The sequence below is a fragment of the Manacus vitellinus genome, unplaced genomic scaffold, assembly GCF_001715985.3.
Source record: "Manacus vitellinus isolate BGI_N305 unplaced genomic scaffold, ASM171598v3 scaffold_32_pilon, whole genome shotgun sequence".
Lineage (NCBI taxonomy): Eukaryota > Metazoa > Chordata > Aves > Passeriformes > Pipridae > Manacus > Manacus vitellinus.
The window spans coordinates 6717827-6735552 of NW_021940460.1; the positions used below are offsets into that span (position 1 = coordinate 6717827).

General features: G+C 59.7%; 3 protein-coding genes across 3 annotated transcripts; 2 read left to right on the top strand and 1 right to left on the bottom strand.

The window, feature by feature from the left end:
- The first annotated feature begins 491 nt into the window (after positions 1 to 491).
- On the top strand, positions 492 to 4059 carry KIF12 (kinesin family member 12). The gene is made up of 14 exons (XM_018076822.2): positions 492 to 566; positions 718 to 793; positions 924 to 1058; positions 1144 to 1279; positions 1522 to 1613; positions 1846 to 1981; positions 2070 to 2188; positions 2289 to 2393; positions 2473 to 2756; positions 2941 to 3124; positions 3218 to 3301; positions 3377 to 3513; positions 3619 to 3755; positions 3907 to 4059. The coding sequence occupies exons 1-14, from the start codon at positions 535 to 537 to the stop codon at positions 3969 to 3971; spliced, it is 1722 nt and encodes a 573-aa protein (XP_017932311.1). The 5' UTR covers positions 492 to 534; the 3' UTR covers positions 3972 to 4059.
- A 51-nt stretch (positions 4060 to 4110) lies between these two features.
- VTN (vitronectin) lies at positions 4111 to 7810 on the bottom strand. Its single transcript, XM_018076821.2, has 8 exons — positions 7665 to 7810; positions 7074 to 7193; positions 6250 to 6558; positions 6004 to 6143; positions 5585 to 5741; positions 5322 to 5471; positions 4496 to 4768; positions 4111 to 4305 (listed from the first exon to the last, which is right to left on the bottom strand). Exons 1-8 carry the CDS (start codon positions 7723 to 7725, stop codon positions 4187 to 4189), a joined length of 1329 nt encoding a protein of 442 aa, XP_017932310.2. The 5' UTR covers positions 7726 to 7810; the 3' UTR covers positions 4111 to 4186.
- A 3145-nt stretch (positions 7811 to 10955) lies between these two features.
- On the top strand, positions 10956 to 17726 carry SARM1 (sterile alpha and TIR motif containing 1). Its single transcript, XM_018076591.2, is given in 11 exon segments — positions 10956 to 11007; positions 11010 to 11055; positions 11057 to 11404; positions 14078 to 14696; positions 14875 to 15087; positions 15198 to 15289; positions 15797 to 16032; positions 16146 to 16239; positions 16685 to 16874; positions 16978 to 17099; positions 17580 to 17726. Coding segments are annotated over 11 exon segments (2142 nt in total). The 3' UTR covers positions 17710 to 17726.

Sequence of the window (17726 nt, forward strand, 5' to 3'; positions counted from 1 at the left end):
GGCTCCCCCTACCCCGGCCCCCGGGGTGCCGGCCGGCAGAACCCCCAGCTGGGAGGCACCCACCACCCCACTGCCTTCTGCTCCCCACAGGAGCCCCGGAGAGGAGCGGGAGGGCCCCGTGGAGGGCAGAGAGACGCGGCTGAGGGTGGTGCTAAGGTAAGGAGGGGGACGTGAAGGGCTCGGGGGCGCGGCAGGGATCTCCCTGCCTGGGGCAGGGGCACAGCGGAGCTCCCCAGAGTCCACAAGTAGTGGACACCTCTGTGTCCTCCCATGCACGCCCCATCGTTAGGGTCCGACCACTGACCTGTACGGAGACGCGGCGCGGTGACCGGCGGGTTGTGCATAGCCTCGGTGACGGTGCGGTCCACGTAAGTGCCAACTGCCAGCCGGGAGGTCCGGGGGGTGCTGCGGCACCCTCTGAGCTGCCTCTGTCCCCACGCCCAGGTGAGCGCAGCCAGGCACGATGCCACCTTTGGGTTCAGCGCCGTGTTCGACGCCGGCGCCTCACAGGAGGCTGTGTTCGAAGGTAGCGGGATGAGGCAGCTGGTGGAGCTGGCGATAGATGGGTAAGTCCCGGCCAGCCTCCCGTGGACCCCAAACCTCCATCCACCCCACACCGGGCATCGTCGGCGGGTCTGCACTGCCGGGGCTGTGCCGGGAGGTGGCATCCCTGTGCCACGGCCTGGGACCATGCCTGACTCTCAGCATCTTCCCCAGCTTCTCCTGCACCGTCTTTGCCTTCGGGCAGACAGGTTCGGGGAAGACCTACACCCTGATGGGACCCCTCACCCAGGTACACCGCTGTCCCTCCGCACCTCACCTGATCCTGGAGGTGGGATGGGCTCTTCCCACTCGGTCATGCGCTCTGGCAGCAGGTGGGTGCCCAATACTATTGACCACTCACCACTCTGGCATCTCCGCAGAGTGAGACCCAGCCGGCGTCCCCGGCCCTGCTGGGGCTGATGCAGAGGTCCTTTGCCTGCCTCCTGGAGCAGAGCCGGAGCCGTGGCTCAGACCTGGCTCTCAGTGCTTCCTACCTCGAGATCTACAACGAGCAGGTAAGTGCCTGCCCAGCCCCCCATCCGGCCCTGCCGGCACTCTGTGCCCCACTGCCCCTGTGCCTTCCCTCTGCCATACCCGCAGGTCCGGGACCTGCTGAGCCCGGGGCCGCCGTGCGCTCTGCCCCTGCGGTGGAGCAAAACCCGCGGCTTCTACGTGGAGAACCAGCTCAGTGTGGACTTCGAGAGCCTGGAGGCCATTGTCAGCCTGCTCCTGCAAGGTGCTGTGCCACGGGTGCAGGGCTGGGGCATGTTCAGGGAGTTCTAGACCTGGTATGGGGGGATTTAGCCCCCTGCAGACTGTTCCCAGGGCTGGTGGGGCTCCGATGACAGCCAAGAGGAACAGCTTCCCTTTCTGTCGCAGAGCCAAGGCAGGCTCCTGTCTATCAGAGGGTGGGCAGTGGGTGCCCTACCAGAGTGTGGGTGTCCTGCCTCCCTGCAGCTCTCAATTCATCCCTGGCAGGATCCCAGAGGCGACGAACCTCAGCGCATGCCCTCAACAGGCACTCGAGCCGCAGCCATGCTCTTCTGACCATCCACATCCGCAGCCGGGCTGTGAGCACATGTCCTGCTCTGGGGGAGGGTTTGGGGGGCCCAGGGCTCATTGTGGGGGTACAAACAGCCCCAGGCTGGTGGGGTCATGTCCTCCTCCTCAAGGTCACAATGGTGGGGCTGTGGTGAGCAGCAGGGAGCCCAGTTCCAGACCCAGGGGTCGGGGCACTGCTGTGGGCCACGGGGAAGGGTTGAGGGGCACCAAAGCATTACTCCACCAACACGGGTCCCCCAGCCCAGCACCTGCCCCAGCAAGCAGGGCACACTCTGCTTCGTGGACCTGGCTGGCAGCGAGCGGGTGAAGGAGACCGGCTCCAGCGGGGAGCTCTCCGTGGAGGCCAACAGCATCAACCGCAGCCTCCTGGCACTGGGTAAGAGTTGTGTGACCCACCAGGGGAGCACAAGCTGCTGGTCCTCACCAGAGCCCTGTTGCACCCTCTGTGGCTCATCCTTCGGCAGGACATTGCATCTCTCTGTTGGCCAAACCCCGAGGGAAGTGGACACACATCCCATACCGGGACAGCAAGCTCACCCGGCTGCTGGCCCGCTCCCTGGGCGGCTCAGGCATCACCCTGATGGTACATGCGTGGAGGAGGGCTGAGCAGGGGGCTTGCCCCATGGGTTGGAGGGCTGGAGGGGGACAGTGACAGCTCACCTACGTCTCTTCCTTGTCTGCAGGTCGCCTGCATCTCTCCATCCTCACGCTGCCTCTCAGAGACACTGAGTACACTGCACTATGCCAGCCGGGCTGGGAGGGTCACCACCAGACCCCTGGCCAACAGGGTATTACAGACAGGGAACCCTTCTGAGCCCCTCTGCCCTTCTTTTTGGACCCCCCTGAGCCATCCCCTTATGCTCCCAGGTGTCCCGGGAGAAGCTGCTGCAAACCTTGGAGGAAGAAATCCATGCCCTAAAGCTGGAAAACCTCTCCCTGCGACAGCAGCTGTGCCTGCCCAGGGTGCCAGTGAGGAGCACAGAGGTCCCAGGGAACCCTCCAAAAGCTTGCCTGAACTGGGGAGGCAGGTACGGCCCCACAGGACTGCATCACCTCCCTCTTGAAAGGCAGCTCCCTTCGGAGGGAACACCAGCCTGGCCCAGCCTTTACGGTCTCCTGCGGGATTTCGTGGTGGAGAATGAGCACATGAGGTATGGGGGGCATGTGCAGGACCCCTGAACAGGGCATCAAGGGGTCAATGGGACAGCCAGAGCCCCCAGCCGGACAACACTCAGTGCCAGTCAGCTTCTCCTAGGAACTCTGTGGGGCTGGGCAGGGCTCTGAGGCTCTCTGAAAGTTGCCAACACCCTGCCATGTTCCCTCACTGCTCCCCAGGCAGCCCTGGTTGTCCCCAGACCCCAGTGGTGACACCCCAGATGGCGCTTCCCACAGAGCCACCCGCAGCTCCTGTGACAGCCAGCCCCTGCTCCGGAGTGCCCATGCTCCCCAAATCCCCCCTGGCCACTCCACAAGGCTCCTACAGCCCAACACAACGTCTGCCTCCATCCCTCGACTGCCGGTGAGAGCGGGGGACCCTGGGCTCCATGCGTATCCTGCCCATGGCAAGGGGAGGATGCATAAACCACCCACCTGCTGCTGTCCACTCTTGCAGAAGCTGCCTCCTGCCTCCGGCCGCTCCAGCTGCCCAGGGTGCCCACAGTGCTGTCCCGGGCCAGCTGATGCCACCGTGTCCCAGGTACAGCCCCAGGGCTCTTTGGAGGGGGGTGGCACAGTGTGGCATAGCAGCCTTGCCCTCTCTGCTCTCCCACAGATACTACCAGTGCCCCCCCTGCTGCAGCCAGCTCCCCCAGAGGGAAGTGCTGGTGTTCTGCCCCTCAGACAGGAGGACACAGCTCTGCCTGGCTCCCATCAGCTCCACAGGCACCCCCAGCCACACCAGGGAAAGCGGTGAGAGCCAGGGCCACTGGGCATCAGCTGCAGTTCAGGAAGCCCTTGGGGTTTTGGGGCGGTGGTGAGACAGTGGGTCAGGGTTTGTTCATGTCCTCATGGCAGGAGCCAGGGCAGAAGCAGGAGCTTGTCTCAGCAGCACCCACTCCCTCGGGAGCTCCCAGGCCCAGAGCGTGGTCCCAGCCCTGAGGGAAGGGTCATCCCTTCAGCACCACCATGGCCAGGATTGCCAGAGACCAGAGGTGAGCAAGACAATGAGGGGAGATCAGGCAGGGCCTCAGATGGGGTCCCTCCGGGATGGGCACCTATCCTCAGCACAGCCACTCACACATGGGGCTATGGACTGATCCCAGGGGCAGTGGAGAGCTAACCCTGATGGCTCTCTGCTGGCAGCTGCCGGCACTGTCCCTCTCCTCCAGTGGGAAGAGGCACTGGACTGGCTGGCAGAGCAGATCTGAGCAGCCACAGTCACACCGTGGATGGGGCCAGCAGCAGGGATCTGGCACGGACTGGGGGGACAACCACAGCTCTCGGGGACACAGGGATCTGGGACTACAAGGATCATGCAGACCCGTTGTATGGACATACACACAGAGCTCTCCAGCGTGCACGGCACTCACAGTTTATTTCTGTCTAGCTGGGGCTGTGCTGCTGGCGGCTCCGGGGATCCCACTCAGGTGCTCTCCTCCCCGGGCTGCGGGCAGTCCAGCCAGTACTGGGCGATGGAGCGGGGATAGCGCGGCTGCACCAGGTCCACGCGCTTGGTGCGCAGGTTGACACGGTAGTACTTGTCTGGGAGGAAGGGGAGATGGCTGTCAGGACTGCTCTTGGCTGTGGGGAGCTACCAGCCCTCACTGCCAGCCCTGGGCACCTTCCCACTGGATCCCAGTGCTTGGGGATGTCACAGAGAGAAAGGAGCCCTCCCCCTGCCCTGGCAGCCCTGGTGCCACATCATTCCCAGATTCTGCCATGCCAGACTCACCTCCTACAAAGAAGTAGACACTCTGGAGCGTCTCGCACTTGGAGCCTGACAGCCCATCGCTTTCGACACCCGCGGAGTCAGAGTCGTTTTGCAGCCAGCCCCACAGTCCCAAATTCAGGGACCGCTGGCTGTTGTACCTCTTGCGCTGGCGGCGAGACTTCCTCCTCCGGGGCTGGTGGGAGGCCACGTAGATCCTGCCGGCCATGGCAGCATCCAGCGGGCTGGGCACCCCCCGCCAGTCCCTGCTGATCTGTCGTGGGCCACTCGCCCCAGCTGGAAAAGGAGCAGGGGGTGAGTGAGAGAAGCAGCAGTGTATGGGGTGAGCTGAGCCCAGCTCCATGGAAAACTCCCAGTGCCTGCTCCGAGACCCACAGGAATACTCCAAAGAATCCCAGCCTGGAAGGGATGTGTGATGGGGAAACAGGCCAGACAGAGGCGGGAGCAGCCCCCAACCCCACTCTTGGCTGGGATCAACCCTGTGCTGCCGAGCCCCCTTCTCCTCTTCATTTTTCATTCCCCTTTCCGAGAGCTGGGGCTTCCTGTGGCATCCTCAGTTCCAGTGACAATAAACAGTCCCCAGCAGTGATGTTGTGGTGTGAGGTGGCTGGTGATGGGCTGGGTAGTGCAGGGCATAAGGGCTGGGAGTGTGGGATTTAGGATGTTGTGGGAGATGAATCTGTGGCCTGGGGGGTTCATGTGCATGGCCTGGGCAGGACAAGGTGGCTCATCCAGCCTGCCCATGCAGGGTGTTGCTCCCCCCTCCCATGGTGCCTGCACCCCTTGTGCCCTGTATGTGTGGGTTGTACTGGCACCCGCCAGCCCTTACTCATCCTGCTGCCAAAGAGGATCTGGAAAACATCCTCCCAGCTGTCCCGGTTCATGAAGGCGTAGTGTTTGAACACGGTGGAGGGGGAGGACTTCTCGCAGTCGGCCTGCGTGGGCTGCTGGGCGAAGTCATAGGACCAGTAGTACTTGCCTAGGAGAGGATGTGCAGGGTATTAGTGAGGGACACACCCCCAAGGGAGAGCAGCAGAGGGGTGTCCTGCTGGTGCCAGGCTCTGCCCAGGAGCTGGGGGCTGCACCCCTTACCCTTGAAGAAGTAGACTCTCTCATTGCCGTGGAAGCTGTGTGCAGGGAGAGCGAAGGCTGCGTCGACATTGTTTGGGATGCCCTCAAAGCCCTCGGAGATGTCACGTGGGTACCCGGGGTCCAGGGCTCCATCATCAAAGCGCCAGTACTGGGTGCCCTGGGGGGTGTGGGACAGAGTGGGGTCAGGGTGCAGCATCCCCCAGGCCCAGGTCTGCCATGGGGAGTGAGTGGATACTGGGGAGCCCCATCATGGGGCTGTGGCTGCTTGGGGCCCCTGAAGTGCCACAGGGGCATGGGGATGTCTGGCAACCACTGTGTTTGTGGGTGCATGGAGGGTGCCAGGAGGGGATAGGGTGGGTTGGGGGCTGTGCCAGCCACCCCGGGAGCTCCCCCAGCCCTGCAGCTCAGCTCCAGCCCACCTTGAAGAGGTAAGTCTTGCCCTGGCAGTTGATGCGTGTGAAGGCTGCGTCGATGGGGCCCTCGATGCCCCAGACATCGCTGATCAGCTTGGGGTAGCCAGGCCGCACGCTCGTCTTGTCCAGCTCATAGAAGTACTTCCCTGGGGAGAGAAGGGAGATGGGAGCATTAGGAGGGACTCCAGATGTTGCTGTGGGGTGATGGTGCGACAGCATGTCCCATGTGCCTGGGAAAGGTCCCCAAGGTACCTCGGAAAGCATAAAGGGAACCGTTCTTCAGGTCGGTGAAGGCGTCAAAACGTTTCCCACTGCACAGCTCCTCAGACTCGTCCACAGGATCCTGCTCCCCGAACCCATCTGTTGTGGGCACCACGTCCACAGGCAGCTCTGTCTCCTCAGGCCCTGGATTGCTCTCAGGTGTGGTCTCCACTAGTGATGGGAATGTGGGCAGTTCCGTGGGCTCTGCCTTAGGGGGCTCTTCAGTGCCGAACTCGACAGTGAGGTTGTAGTCGACGACGTAGTCATCCTCCGGCAAGGCAAAGACGTCTCCCCGGGTCACTGTGGGGGGGAGCAGTTTGGTCCCAGGAAGCCCTGAGTGTCTCCCACTGGGTCTGGTTGCGGGAGCTGCTCACTCCCAGGCAATATGGATTTACAGAATCATGGGATTGTTAAAGTTGAAAAAAATCTCCATCAAGTCCAATTGTTAACTCAACACTGCCAGGTCCAACACTAAACCATGTCCCCAAGTGCCACAACTACTCTTTTTTAACACTTCCAGGGACGGTGGTTCCACCACAGCCCTGAGCAGCCTATTCCAGTGCCTGACCACCCTTTCAGTGAAGACATTTTCCTACTATCCAATCTACCCAATTTGTATGAACCCCACGCTGCGGGTGGCAGTGAGCCAGCTCCCAAAAACCCCATGTGCTGCAGCGCCCTGACTTCACCCTGTGGACACAGGTGGGTGCAGAGCTGACCCAGCACAGACCCCCTGAGCTACCCCAGTGTCAGGCACCCACAGCCACCCCATTCCCCCCGTGCCCCAGCCAGGAGGGAGGTTGCAAGGCTGGTACCTTTGGCCTTGCAGACAGTGGAGTAGTCGCTGCAGCAGCTCTGGTAGTACATGCAGAGGCTGTCACACTGGCACTTGCGCTGTGCGTCGAAGCCATCATCGCAGCGGCCCTCGCAGGAGTCTGCAAAAGCCACCCCACAGCACAAGAGTAATGTGGGGTGGGAAATGGGGACTATGCCTCCCCCCAGCCCAGCCCCAGGGATGAAAGCAAACTTGAGTATATCATGATTAGGGGCACACCACTTCTTCATGGTCAACCCCATCATCAGGGGCTACCTGGCACCTCGCCCCGCTCCCATTCAGGTCCTGCTGAGATGGGAGCCCTGCACAAGGTTGTGTCAGGGTCCCAGCTCCACACTGGCAGCCCAACTGTAGGATGGCCAGGGATTTGCCAAGGCACCATCTATACCCACGTGCTGCCCACTTGCTTTCTCCCTGTCCTGCAGTGTAGCCAATGTTGCCAGTGGCCGCAGCCACCCTCTGGTCCCTCCTTCCCCTGCCCAGGCTCCTCAGCCCCTCCATCAGCCCAGGAGCTGCACTTGCTCCATCCCCAAAGCACCTGGCGTGGGGCACCTGGCTGGCTAAGGCTCACCTTCAGCAGCACGGGTGGTGACGAGCAGGGCCAGTGCCAGGGCAGGGAAGAGCAGCCTCATCCTGGGTGTCCGGGAGCGCAGCCCTCCTGTGACTGTGCGGGCTGGAGCGCGGCAGCGGCCGGAGCCCCAGCATCCACTGTTTGCTCAGCCTGCCCCCGCAGGAGAAAACAAACAGACCAAGGTCAGAACAGGGGAAAAGGGGCAGAGATGATCTCCCACTCAGCTTCCCCCACAGTCTGTACTGAGCCAGGTGCGTTTGTGGGGGACAGGGCTCCCCACACGTGCAGACAGCTCCACCCCAGCCCGCGTGCAGGTTGGGCACTCTTCAGAGAGTGGGGAGGGACAGCAGGCCTGAGCCAGAAACCAGTTTTGAGGTCCTACCACACTTATTTCCTAGCAATTCTCATGGTATTAAAGCTCCCGGATGTTTCCCAGGCTGGTCTTGGCAAGACAAAAATGCACATGAGACAGGATGGGGGAGCAATGCTCAGAGGGCACAGGGAAAACCCCTGAGCTTATATTTACCCAAAATATCACTGCTTTGGAGGACTTACTCTTGGAATTTCAGCTTCCTCAATGTCAAGACTGGGAACAGACCTGGGGAGCCACAAAGCATGGTGGCTTGGGATGGGGCAGGTGCCACCTTTGTGCATGGGGACCAGAGGCCAGAGGTGAGTGGCCGGGAAAGAGGGAGGGCAGAAGCCCTCTGCACTTTCTCTGCAGAAGGCAAACAAAAGCCTGTGTATTTTGCTCCCGTCATTCCCCTTCCAACCAATCTTTTCGGTTACTAATTAATGTCAACTCAGCTCTTTTGGCAGCTCCTGATAACTCTGGGATGGTTATTTAATCAGGGGCAAGGAGCAAATGTGCATGAGGCTGCAGCAATCCTTCCTCTGCTGCCTACGCTGCCACAGCACTGCTGAGACAGGAGCTCCATGGGGTCCTTCCCAGCCCTGGGGCAGGAGCAGTGAAGCTCTGGGCTTTAAGTAATGTAAGATTTAGGGAGAGAAGAACCTGAGCGGGGTGCCCACTTCTCCAGGGGTCTCTCCTCTGCCAGCTCAGACACAGGCAGTTCCTGGCATCATGTGCTCCCATCCTTGCTAAAAAGAGCTTTATTTGGTTTTGAGACAGGCATTTCCACCTGGGAAGCCCTGGGGAGCCGAGGCCACCCACCAGACATGGGGCATTGGGGTAGGATTTCTCCTGAAGCCCATCATGCCCCTCCTTGTCCCCCGGCCTCAGCTATGGCAGGGCTGGCATTGTCCCCAGCTGCCAGCACCAGCCCAGTGCTGCACTACAGCTTCATCCCATCCCTGTTGAACCAAGCCTGGGGGACAAGAGCCCTGGGAGGGCTCAGGCTTGCGGGAGGCTCTGGGGGAGAAGGGCTGGGCAATGTCTGAGCTGCTTTTGCTTATCGGCTGAGACAAAGCTCCCTCCTGCTGCTCCAGGCTCCCAACCACCAGCCACAGACCCATGAAAGCTCAGAGAGCCCTTCCGTGCCAGGAGGAGATCCCAGGAGAGGGGTTAGTTGGATAACGGGGCCCTGGGGAGCCCCTGTAGCCAAGGGCTGAGCAAACCCAGCAAGGAGAGCTCAGGCGGTGGGGCTGATCCCCCAGTAAAAGGCTGGGAACCCCTGCCACCCCAGAGCCCAGGCTGCCGGGGCTAGAAATCCCTCCCAAAAAGCAAAGCAAAGCAAAGCAAAGGAAAACTAGAAGCAAAGTTCAGTTTCTCTTGCCTTGTCAGGACAAGCCTGAGGGAATGGTTTGAATTTTGATGCCCCCGGGCAGCAAATCCCTCTGCTGCTCTGCACTGCAATGGCTGTATCATTACCCCTGATTAATAATAATTTATCAGAAAAATCCTTACTGGTTCTGTGCCGAGCCTCTCCCGCCGTATCGTACCACTCGGGGTGCCTTGTTTCCAGTCCTTCACTGTGAGCTGATGTCCCCTTCTCTGTCTGTCCCTGCGCAGTGGATTCAGAGAGGATTAAAAGCGACTCTGTCACATCAAAACATCAACTTGAATTTAAGTCTCAGGCTGAGCTGGCAACAACCTGGTTTTGGAGCCAAGGATTTAAGCTGCTCCTCCCAGCACAGGCGAGAAATGTCCAAAGCATTTCTGCCCTGAGCACGTCTGGCCTGGAAAAAAGAAAACAAAAGAGGCCCAGGCTTCCTCTGCTCTTTCCTTTATCATGCAAATCCCAAGCCCACCCAGAAGAGCTGTTTTGAATTTCCTCCAAGCAAAGGGTATTTGCCCCCTGTTGATACCAAATGGATTCAAAACTGTGCCAGGGTGGCCACAGCCTCACTGTGCCCACGGCTGTGCTCACCACGGTGCCTGACCCTTTACCTGCACCCCGTGTCCCCCTTCCTGGTCACAGAGGGTCCCAGAGAGACCTCCTGCAAAAACAGTGTGGGAGTCCCTGCCTGCTGTGGACTGACCACCGTAGCAGCAGCTCAGGCAAGGTGGGGGGCCACAGGGACAGCAGGTCAAACCCCAGCTCGGGCTGGGCAGAGAGGGCTGTGGAATCATAGAATGGTTTGTGTCTAGTTCCAGCCTCCTGCTGTGGATAAGGACATCTTCCACTACAACAGGTTGCTCCAAGACTTATCCACCCTGTTCTTGAACACTTTCAGGGGTGGGACATCCACAGCTTCTCTAGACAAGTTGTGTCGGTGCATCGACACCCCCACAGGGAAGAACATCTCCTAATATCCAATCTGAATCACTCCTCTTTTAGTTTAAAACCATTCCCTCGTGTCCTATCACTGTCTACCTGAGTAAATAGTCACTCTCCCTCTTTTCTGTAAGGCCTGTTTAAGTACTGAAAGGCCACAATCATAGGATCGTAGAATTTAGATCTGAAAACACCTCTAAGATCGAGTCCAACCATTATCCCAGCCCTGCCAAGCCCACTCTAAGCCCTCTTCCCAAGCGCCACATCCACGCTTCTGTTAAATCCCTCCAGGGCTGGTGGCAGGAGGGTCTGGGGGGATGCCGGAGCATCTGCAGCGGGAGGGGGATGCAGCCGCCGGACCGAGCCCCTCCTCGGAGAGGCGGCGCCTGCGCCCGGTGACATCAGCCCCGGGGACCGGGATGCTGAGCCCGGCTCGGGGAAGGCGGATCCCGCTCCGCTTCCAGCTCCGCATCCCGACAGGGCAGAGGGGGGAGCGGGACGCGGCCCCCCTCCCGTGCCCCCCTCCTGCGGCCACCCGCGTCCCCGCAGGAGCGGGGGGTCCCTGCGGGCGCTGCGGGGCGGGTGGCAGGGGATGCTGCGGTAGCAGCCACGGATGCTCGCCCTGCTCCTCTCCCCTGCACACCCTGGCCGGTCCCTGGCCATGGCGAGGCGGAGCGGCTGACGGTGCCCGAGTGTGTGAGCCGGGCGGGCGCTGGGCGGCGGGGGCAGCGCCCGGGAGCACCGGGGGGTCTCCCCAGGGGTGGGCACCGAGGTGCGGGAGGCGCTGGAGCGGGTCCTGCCCGCCTTGCGCCGGGCCATCGCCCAAGCCACGCAGGCGACCACCCCCGAGGGGCTGCGGGCGGCCATCAGCGAGGTGTTCCGCCTGGTGGAGGAGGCCTGGGGGATGCCCGCCCTGGGGAGGGACGTGGCCAAGGTGCTGTGCGATGTGATCCGCCTGGAGGGGGGCCTGGACCTGCTGCTCAACCTGCTGTACACCGCCGAGCTGGAGACCAAGTGCCAGGCAGGAAAACTCCTGGAGCAGATCCTGGTGGCAGAAAACAGGTGAGTCTGCAAAGAGCCCCCTGCCCTGCCAGACACAGCCCTCCCCACCACCCCAGGCAGCGTCAGCTCTTTCACAGGGTCACAGAATGGTTTGGGTTGGAAGGGACCTTAAAGACTATCCAGTTCCAACCCCACACCATAGACAGAGACACCTTCCACTAGACCAGGTTGCTCCAAGCCCCATCCAATCTGGCCTTGGCCTGCCTACACCCACCTCACCCACACCCCATAAATTTCCCTGCTCTGGGTGCTCCCGGTGCACCAACCCCCTCAGATCTCCACCATGTCCCCCCACACCCACCACTTGCACTGAGGGTCCCTGACTCATGTCCAGGCAATGGTATGAGCTGCTCCCTTCCCCCACAGCTGGAGGGAGGACTGGCCCCAGCTGGTGAGGATCGGGGTGCCCCCCTCAGCCTGGGGCCACCCTTTGTGATCGAGCTGAGTCAGTCTGGCTGGCTCAGAGCATCTGACCCCAAGGACAAGACACAACTCCCCCTTAGCCATAACCGCAGCGGGAGGAGGAGGACAAAGCCACTTCTCAGAGACTTCCTGCTGCTGACCAGGGCTGGAACGGAGCCATAAGGAGGGGGCTGGCTGGTGGGTGGGCCTCAGAGCCCCAGACACATGTGCTGCTGCCCAAGACAGGTGAGAGGCACTGGGCTGGCTCTGCCAGAGCATGGGCACAGGTAGGGTGGGATCGTGTGCCTCCATGTGTGTGTGTGAGTGCATGTGTGTGTACAAATGTGTGCACAAAGGTGCATCCTGACACATCCAAGTGCACAGCACTGCTGATGCAGCACCCACACACAACCCACCCTTCCAACACCCCAAATGCACTCTGCCAGTTCCGCTCTCCCTCGGAGCACCCCAGCCCAGCCATCCCCAGCCAGGGGTCTGGAAAGCACATGGAAGGAGCCTGGTCAAAGTGTTGCTCCAGCTTCCTGGGTGATGTCTCTTGCTGTAAGGTTGTGGACTCCCAGCCTGGGCCTCACTGCATGCACTGGCAGGCAAAAATAAGCGACAACTAAATTAGAAAAGCCCATTAGGGTGGAATTTAATCCCAGAAGGCATCACTGGCACGGTCTACATTCAGCACTCAGCTTCTTGGCAAGAGAAAGCATTTGCTGGAGTCGCCATCTCTGCTCCAGGAGCAGCTCATGGGTCAGGCTCTTGGAGAAGCCATGGGCCCCAAGCCCCTTCCTCCCTGCAGCCTGACCCACTATCAACCTCCGATCGATGGCAGGGAGGTGTGGGGTCCCCCCTTGGATCCAAGCCTCTGGCTTACAGACCTCTTCCACTCTGTGCACAGCAGCAGTGGTGTTTAGCTGGGAGCTGGACCAGCCCTGGCTCCATCTACAGCTGCTGGGAGTCAGGGACCTGGTGGGGCTGTGTTTGTCATCCAGCTCCATGTCCGAGTCTGGGCTTGGAGCCAGACCCAGGCTGAGGGCTTTTTTTTTTTCCCAGAGCTCTCCACAGCATTTCCTGTCAAACCCACCCCAAGGTCAGCGTGAGCCCTGTGGGTCACAGGTTTCCCAGAAATGCTCTTCCCGCCTGCCAGCACAGAGGCTGGTGTGCCATCACCCCACCACCGCTGGGGACCAAGCGTGGCACTGCCCTCATGAGCAGCACAGCACGGGGCATCTGTGCCAGCACTGCCTCACAAACCAGGCAGCTCCAACACAGCACCAAACAGGTGCTAAGGGAAGAGATGGAGCTGCTACTCACCTTAGGAAAGCTCATGGGAGGGCAGCCAAGAACCCATCTCAGAGGGTGGTGAGGCACTGCCACAGGCTGCCCAGAGAAGCTGTGGCTGCCCCATCCCTGGAAGTGTTCAAGACCAGGTTGGATGTGGCTTGGAGCAACCTGGTCTAGTGGAAGGTGTCTCTGCCTACGAATGGGGGTTAGAATGAGATAAGCTTTAAAGTCCTGTTCAACCCAAACCTTTCTATGATCCTGATTTACCCCTTCCTCACTGTGTTTTCAGGGCACAGCCCCATTCAGGTGTCATTTTAAGACCATCCTAGCAGCACAGGGCTCCCAAGGCCAGCCATGGCCAAGCAGCAGCTGGTGGCCCTTGGCCACCTGCCCTAGACTCTTGCTGTCCTCTTCTAGGAGAGCACAGGACAGGGGAAACAAACAGCTTTCCTCCAGCTGCCATCCCAGGACAGGCATCTCTGACACTCACTCGTCCCTGTGGACAGGGCTGTGTGGCTGTTCAGCCAGGTGTGAAAGCCCTGTCCTGACAGCACTGCTTAGGGACAAAGAAGTTTCACCCCCCAACAAAAAGCAGTTCACACACCTCCAGCAATGCTGACACAGCAAATCCATTTCCAGCCTGGCATTAGCCTACCCTGCCTGTTAATTGCTATGTATGTCCTACCTCAAGCTTGTGAGCATCCAGTGAGGTGGCCCTGGGCTGTGCACTCCATGTCCTGTCCCGTCACAAGCTCTTCCATCAGACCCAGATAGGTTCTTCCAACACCAGTTCTTCCAACACAGGCTGTTGCATCTCACCGCGTTGCGTATCTGGCACCTGTGTCCCACAGGGAAACACTTGTCTGTCCTGGGACAAATGCCACTGAAGCATGGGGGAGTTCATATGCAAGTCACTGTTCTCACTCCTTGCACATCCATCTCCCCTTCACCTTCCTGTGTCTCTCCTTCCCACAGGGATCGGATTGCTCGGATCGGCCTGGGCGTGATTCTGAACTTAGCCAAGGAGCGAGATGTTCCCCAGCTGGTGCAGAGCGTCTCTGGGATCCTGGAGCACATGTTCAAACACACTGAGGAGACCTGTTTCCAGCTCATCTCTGACGGAGGCCTGGATGCCATCCTGTACTGGTGCCGCTGGACGGACCCCATCGTGCTGCGGCACTGCGCCATGGCCTTGGCCAACTGTGCCATGTACGGAGGGCAGGCCAACCAGCGCCTGATGATCGAGAAGAGGGCAGCAGAATGGCTTTTCCCTCTGGTGTTCTCAAAGGACGACGAACTCATCCGGCTGCACGCGTGCCTGGCCATCACGGTGCTGGCCACCAACAAGGAAATTGAGAAGGAGGTGGAGCGCTCGGGGACTCTGGCTCTGGTGGAGCCGTTCATCGCCTCGCTGGACCCAGAGCAGTTCGCCCGCGAGATGCTGGGCAGCAGTGACAACGTCCAGGGGCGGACGGCGGAGGACCTGCAGCGGCTCGTGCCCCTGCTGGACAGCTCACGGCTGGAAGCCCAGTGCATCGCTGCCTTCTACCTCTGCACTGAGGCCGCCATCAAAACCAGGCAGAAGAAAACACAGGTAAAGGGTAGGTTGGCCTGAAGGAAGGCGACGCCAAAGGGAAGGGTGGCCACAACCGCATCTTGGTGTCTTTTGCTCCCCTGTGAGCTCACCAAGCACCCTGGTCCTGCACACCTGGCCAGACACAGCTTGTGGGGAGGAGAAGGGAAAGCAAAGTCTCCACCTTTTGTGTCCCCAGATTTTCAGCGAGATCGGGGCTACGCAGAGCCTGAAGAGGATAGTGTGCTACTCCACCAGCAGCACCACCTCCTCCCTGGCCAAAAAGGTGCTGCGCATGATAGGGGAGGAGGTTCCTCGGCGCATCCTGCCCACGGTTCCCAACTGGAAGTCCTGCGAGGTGCAGACGTGGCTGCAGCAGATCGGATTCAACAAATACTGCCAGAGATTTCTGGTAGGGCTCTGTGCCAGGGGAGGGACACGCGGATGGGCCCTTCTGCCCCATCTTGCGGCAGAGGTGTAACCTTTTCCTGAGACCTTTCCAACCTGGATTTCTCTTGGCAGGATCACCAGGTGGATGGGGACATTCTGCTGAGGCTGACAGAGAAGGAGCTGCAAGAGGATTTGGGGATGGACTCCAGCATCACTCGGAAAAGGTAAGACTACCACCAGGGCATGTTGGACTCTCTCATGGCCATCACCACAGTGGCAGAGCTGGGGACAAGGTCTGTGCATTTCCCTTCTTGCAAAGACAAGAACAGAGATCCTCCAAATGCAAAACCTGGACTGCCAGGACTTTTCCACTGCACTTTGCAGTCCCAGAGGGATTTCTGCAATGGAGCCAGTGCATAGCAGAGGTGTTGGATGGAGAAAGACCACCTATGGCACTGGACATGTGGGTTCCTGCAAGTTACTCAGAAAGACAGGAACTTAACCAAGCTTCTCCTCCCTTAGCTGAGCTTCTCACACTCCCACACCTGAGGACCAGCACTCCCATGCAGCTGTTCTTCTCTTTTCTACTCCTCTCACTCATACTTCACCACAGCATGGGGCTGCACTCTCTCCTGGGCAGATAAAAGATGTGGTACCACACGTCTCCAGGTTCTGCCCGGTCTCTCAGCTCTCCCCTTCCCGCTCCACACCATCATTTGTTTCTCCGCCAGGTTTTTCCGGGAGCTGACAGAGCTCAAGACCTTCGCAAACTATTCCACCTGCGACCGCAGCAACCTGGCCGACTGGCTGGGCGGCATCGACCCCAAATTCCGGCAGTACACCTACAACCTGCTCACCTGCGGCATCAACCGCAACTTCCTGCACCGGGTGACGGAGCAGCAGCTGCAGGAGGACTGTCACATCGACACGGGCTTCCACCGCGTCCGCATCCTCACCGCGGCCAGGGGTGCGGGCACCGCCGCTGCGGGGCAGGCGGGAGGGGGTGGATGAGCACTGAGGGGTGTTTGGGGTGAGCTGCTGGGGTTCCATTGACGTTTGGTTGCTGTTTGCTCTGCCTAGAAACGCTTCACTCCCCTATAACGCTGCAAACCACGTCCAACGGGACCGATGTGTTCATCAGCTACCGGAGGAGCACCGGGTCGCAGCTGGCCAGGTGAGTCCTGCAGGCAAGATTTCAGTGCTGGGCTGAATTCCAGAGCAAAGGCAGGTTATCAGTTGTGGGAAAAATGTGGAATGGGGAGGAGGGAGATGCTGCCAAAAGCCACAGAGCAAATAGGGACAGCACGTGCCATAACCCGCACGGTTAACAGGCTAATTCCCAGTCCTGTCGCTGCCACCTTGCCACTCTTTGACACTGACTTACCCTTTCCTCTAGCTGTGCTCTTCGAGGATCACAGCAGGGAGCTAATGGTCAGCTCCCTGTGTTCTCTGCATGTGCCCAGACAGCTGTAAGCAGGCTGGGCTGGAGCTGGCATCTCAAGAACGTGCCATTTCCTGTGGGAGCCTCTTTGCTGCTCCTCTGTCTCACCATATCTTATCAATGGAGTGGGAGAGCACGTGAAACCTCTCCTCATGGTGCTGTCCTCTCTTGCCACCAGCCTGCTGAAGGTCCACCTGCAGCTGCACGGTTTCAGCGTGTTCATTGACGTGGAGAAGCTGGAGGCAGGGAAATTTGAGGACAAGCTGATCCAGAGCGTCATGAGCGCCCGCAATTTTGTGCTGGTCCTCTCACCAAATGCACTGGATAAATGCATGGAAGACCCTGAGTGTAAGGATTGGGTACACAAGGTAGGAAATGCCATCAGGTGGGAGCTGGGTGGACACTGGAACAGGAAGGGGCTGGTGATGGGCTGACACAGGCCACAGCCTGAGCACCTGTATGTTCCTGCAGGAGATTGTGACAGCCTTGAACTCTGGAAAGAACATTGTACCTGTTACAGATCATTTTGAGTGGCCAGACCCAGAAACACTTCCCAAGGACATGAGGGCTGTCCTGAAATTTAATGGTATCAAGTAAGTAAAAGCCATCTGTGCCTTGGGGTTCCTTGACACCTGCAGAGAACATCTTGCATAAGCAGTAGCAAAGAGCACATTGGGAGAAACAGATGAGGGAGACAGAACAGGTCAAAGGAGCAGTGAGTCACTTCAGGAACTCCAGAGCATGCAGGGAGCAAAGGTTCCCACCACATCCCTGTTGCTGGTGTTGTGCTTGGGGCTCCTCTGGGTGACAGAGCTCCCCATGCCAGCACTGCTGGGAGGACACCCTTCCCTGTGCCCCCAGCCCTGCAGGCAGGAGTGATTATGGCAGGTTTTGCAGTTCACTTGAATTCCTCTCCCCTCCTGCTTCCCCTTCATGTGTCCCAGCCTGGCAGGGCATCCTGCAGCATCCAGTGTTGCTCCATTTTCCACGGGCTCCCGGCCCAAACGAACAGAGCTATCTTGTGGCATCTCAGGCAACAGAAAAATTAAACCACATTTTCTCCTCAAACACAGGTGGTCCCATGAGTACCAGGAGGCCACGATCGACAAAATCATTCGCTTTCTCCAGGGCCGCTCCTCCCGGGACTCCTCGGCTGGGTCAGAGAATGGGCTGGACTGCTTGCTCTCCGTGGGGCAGAGCTAGAACCAGCACAGCTGCCT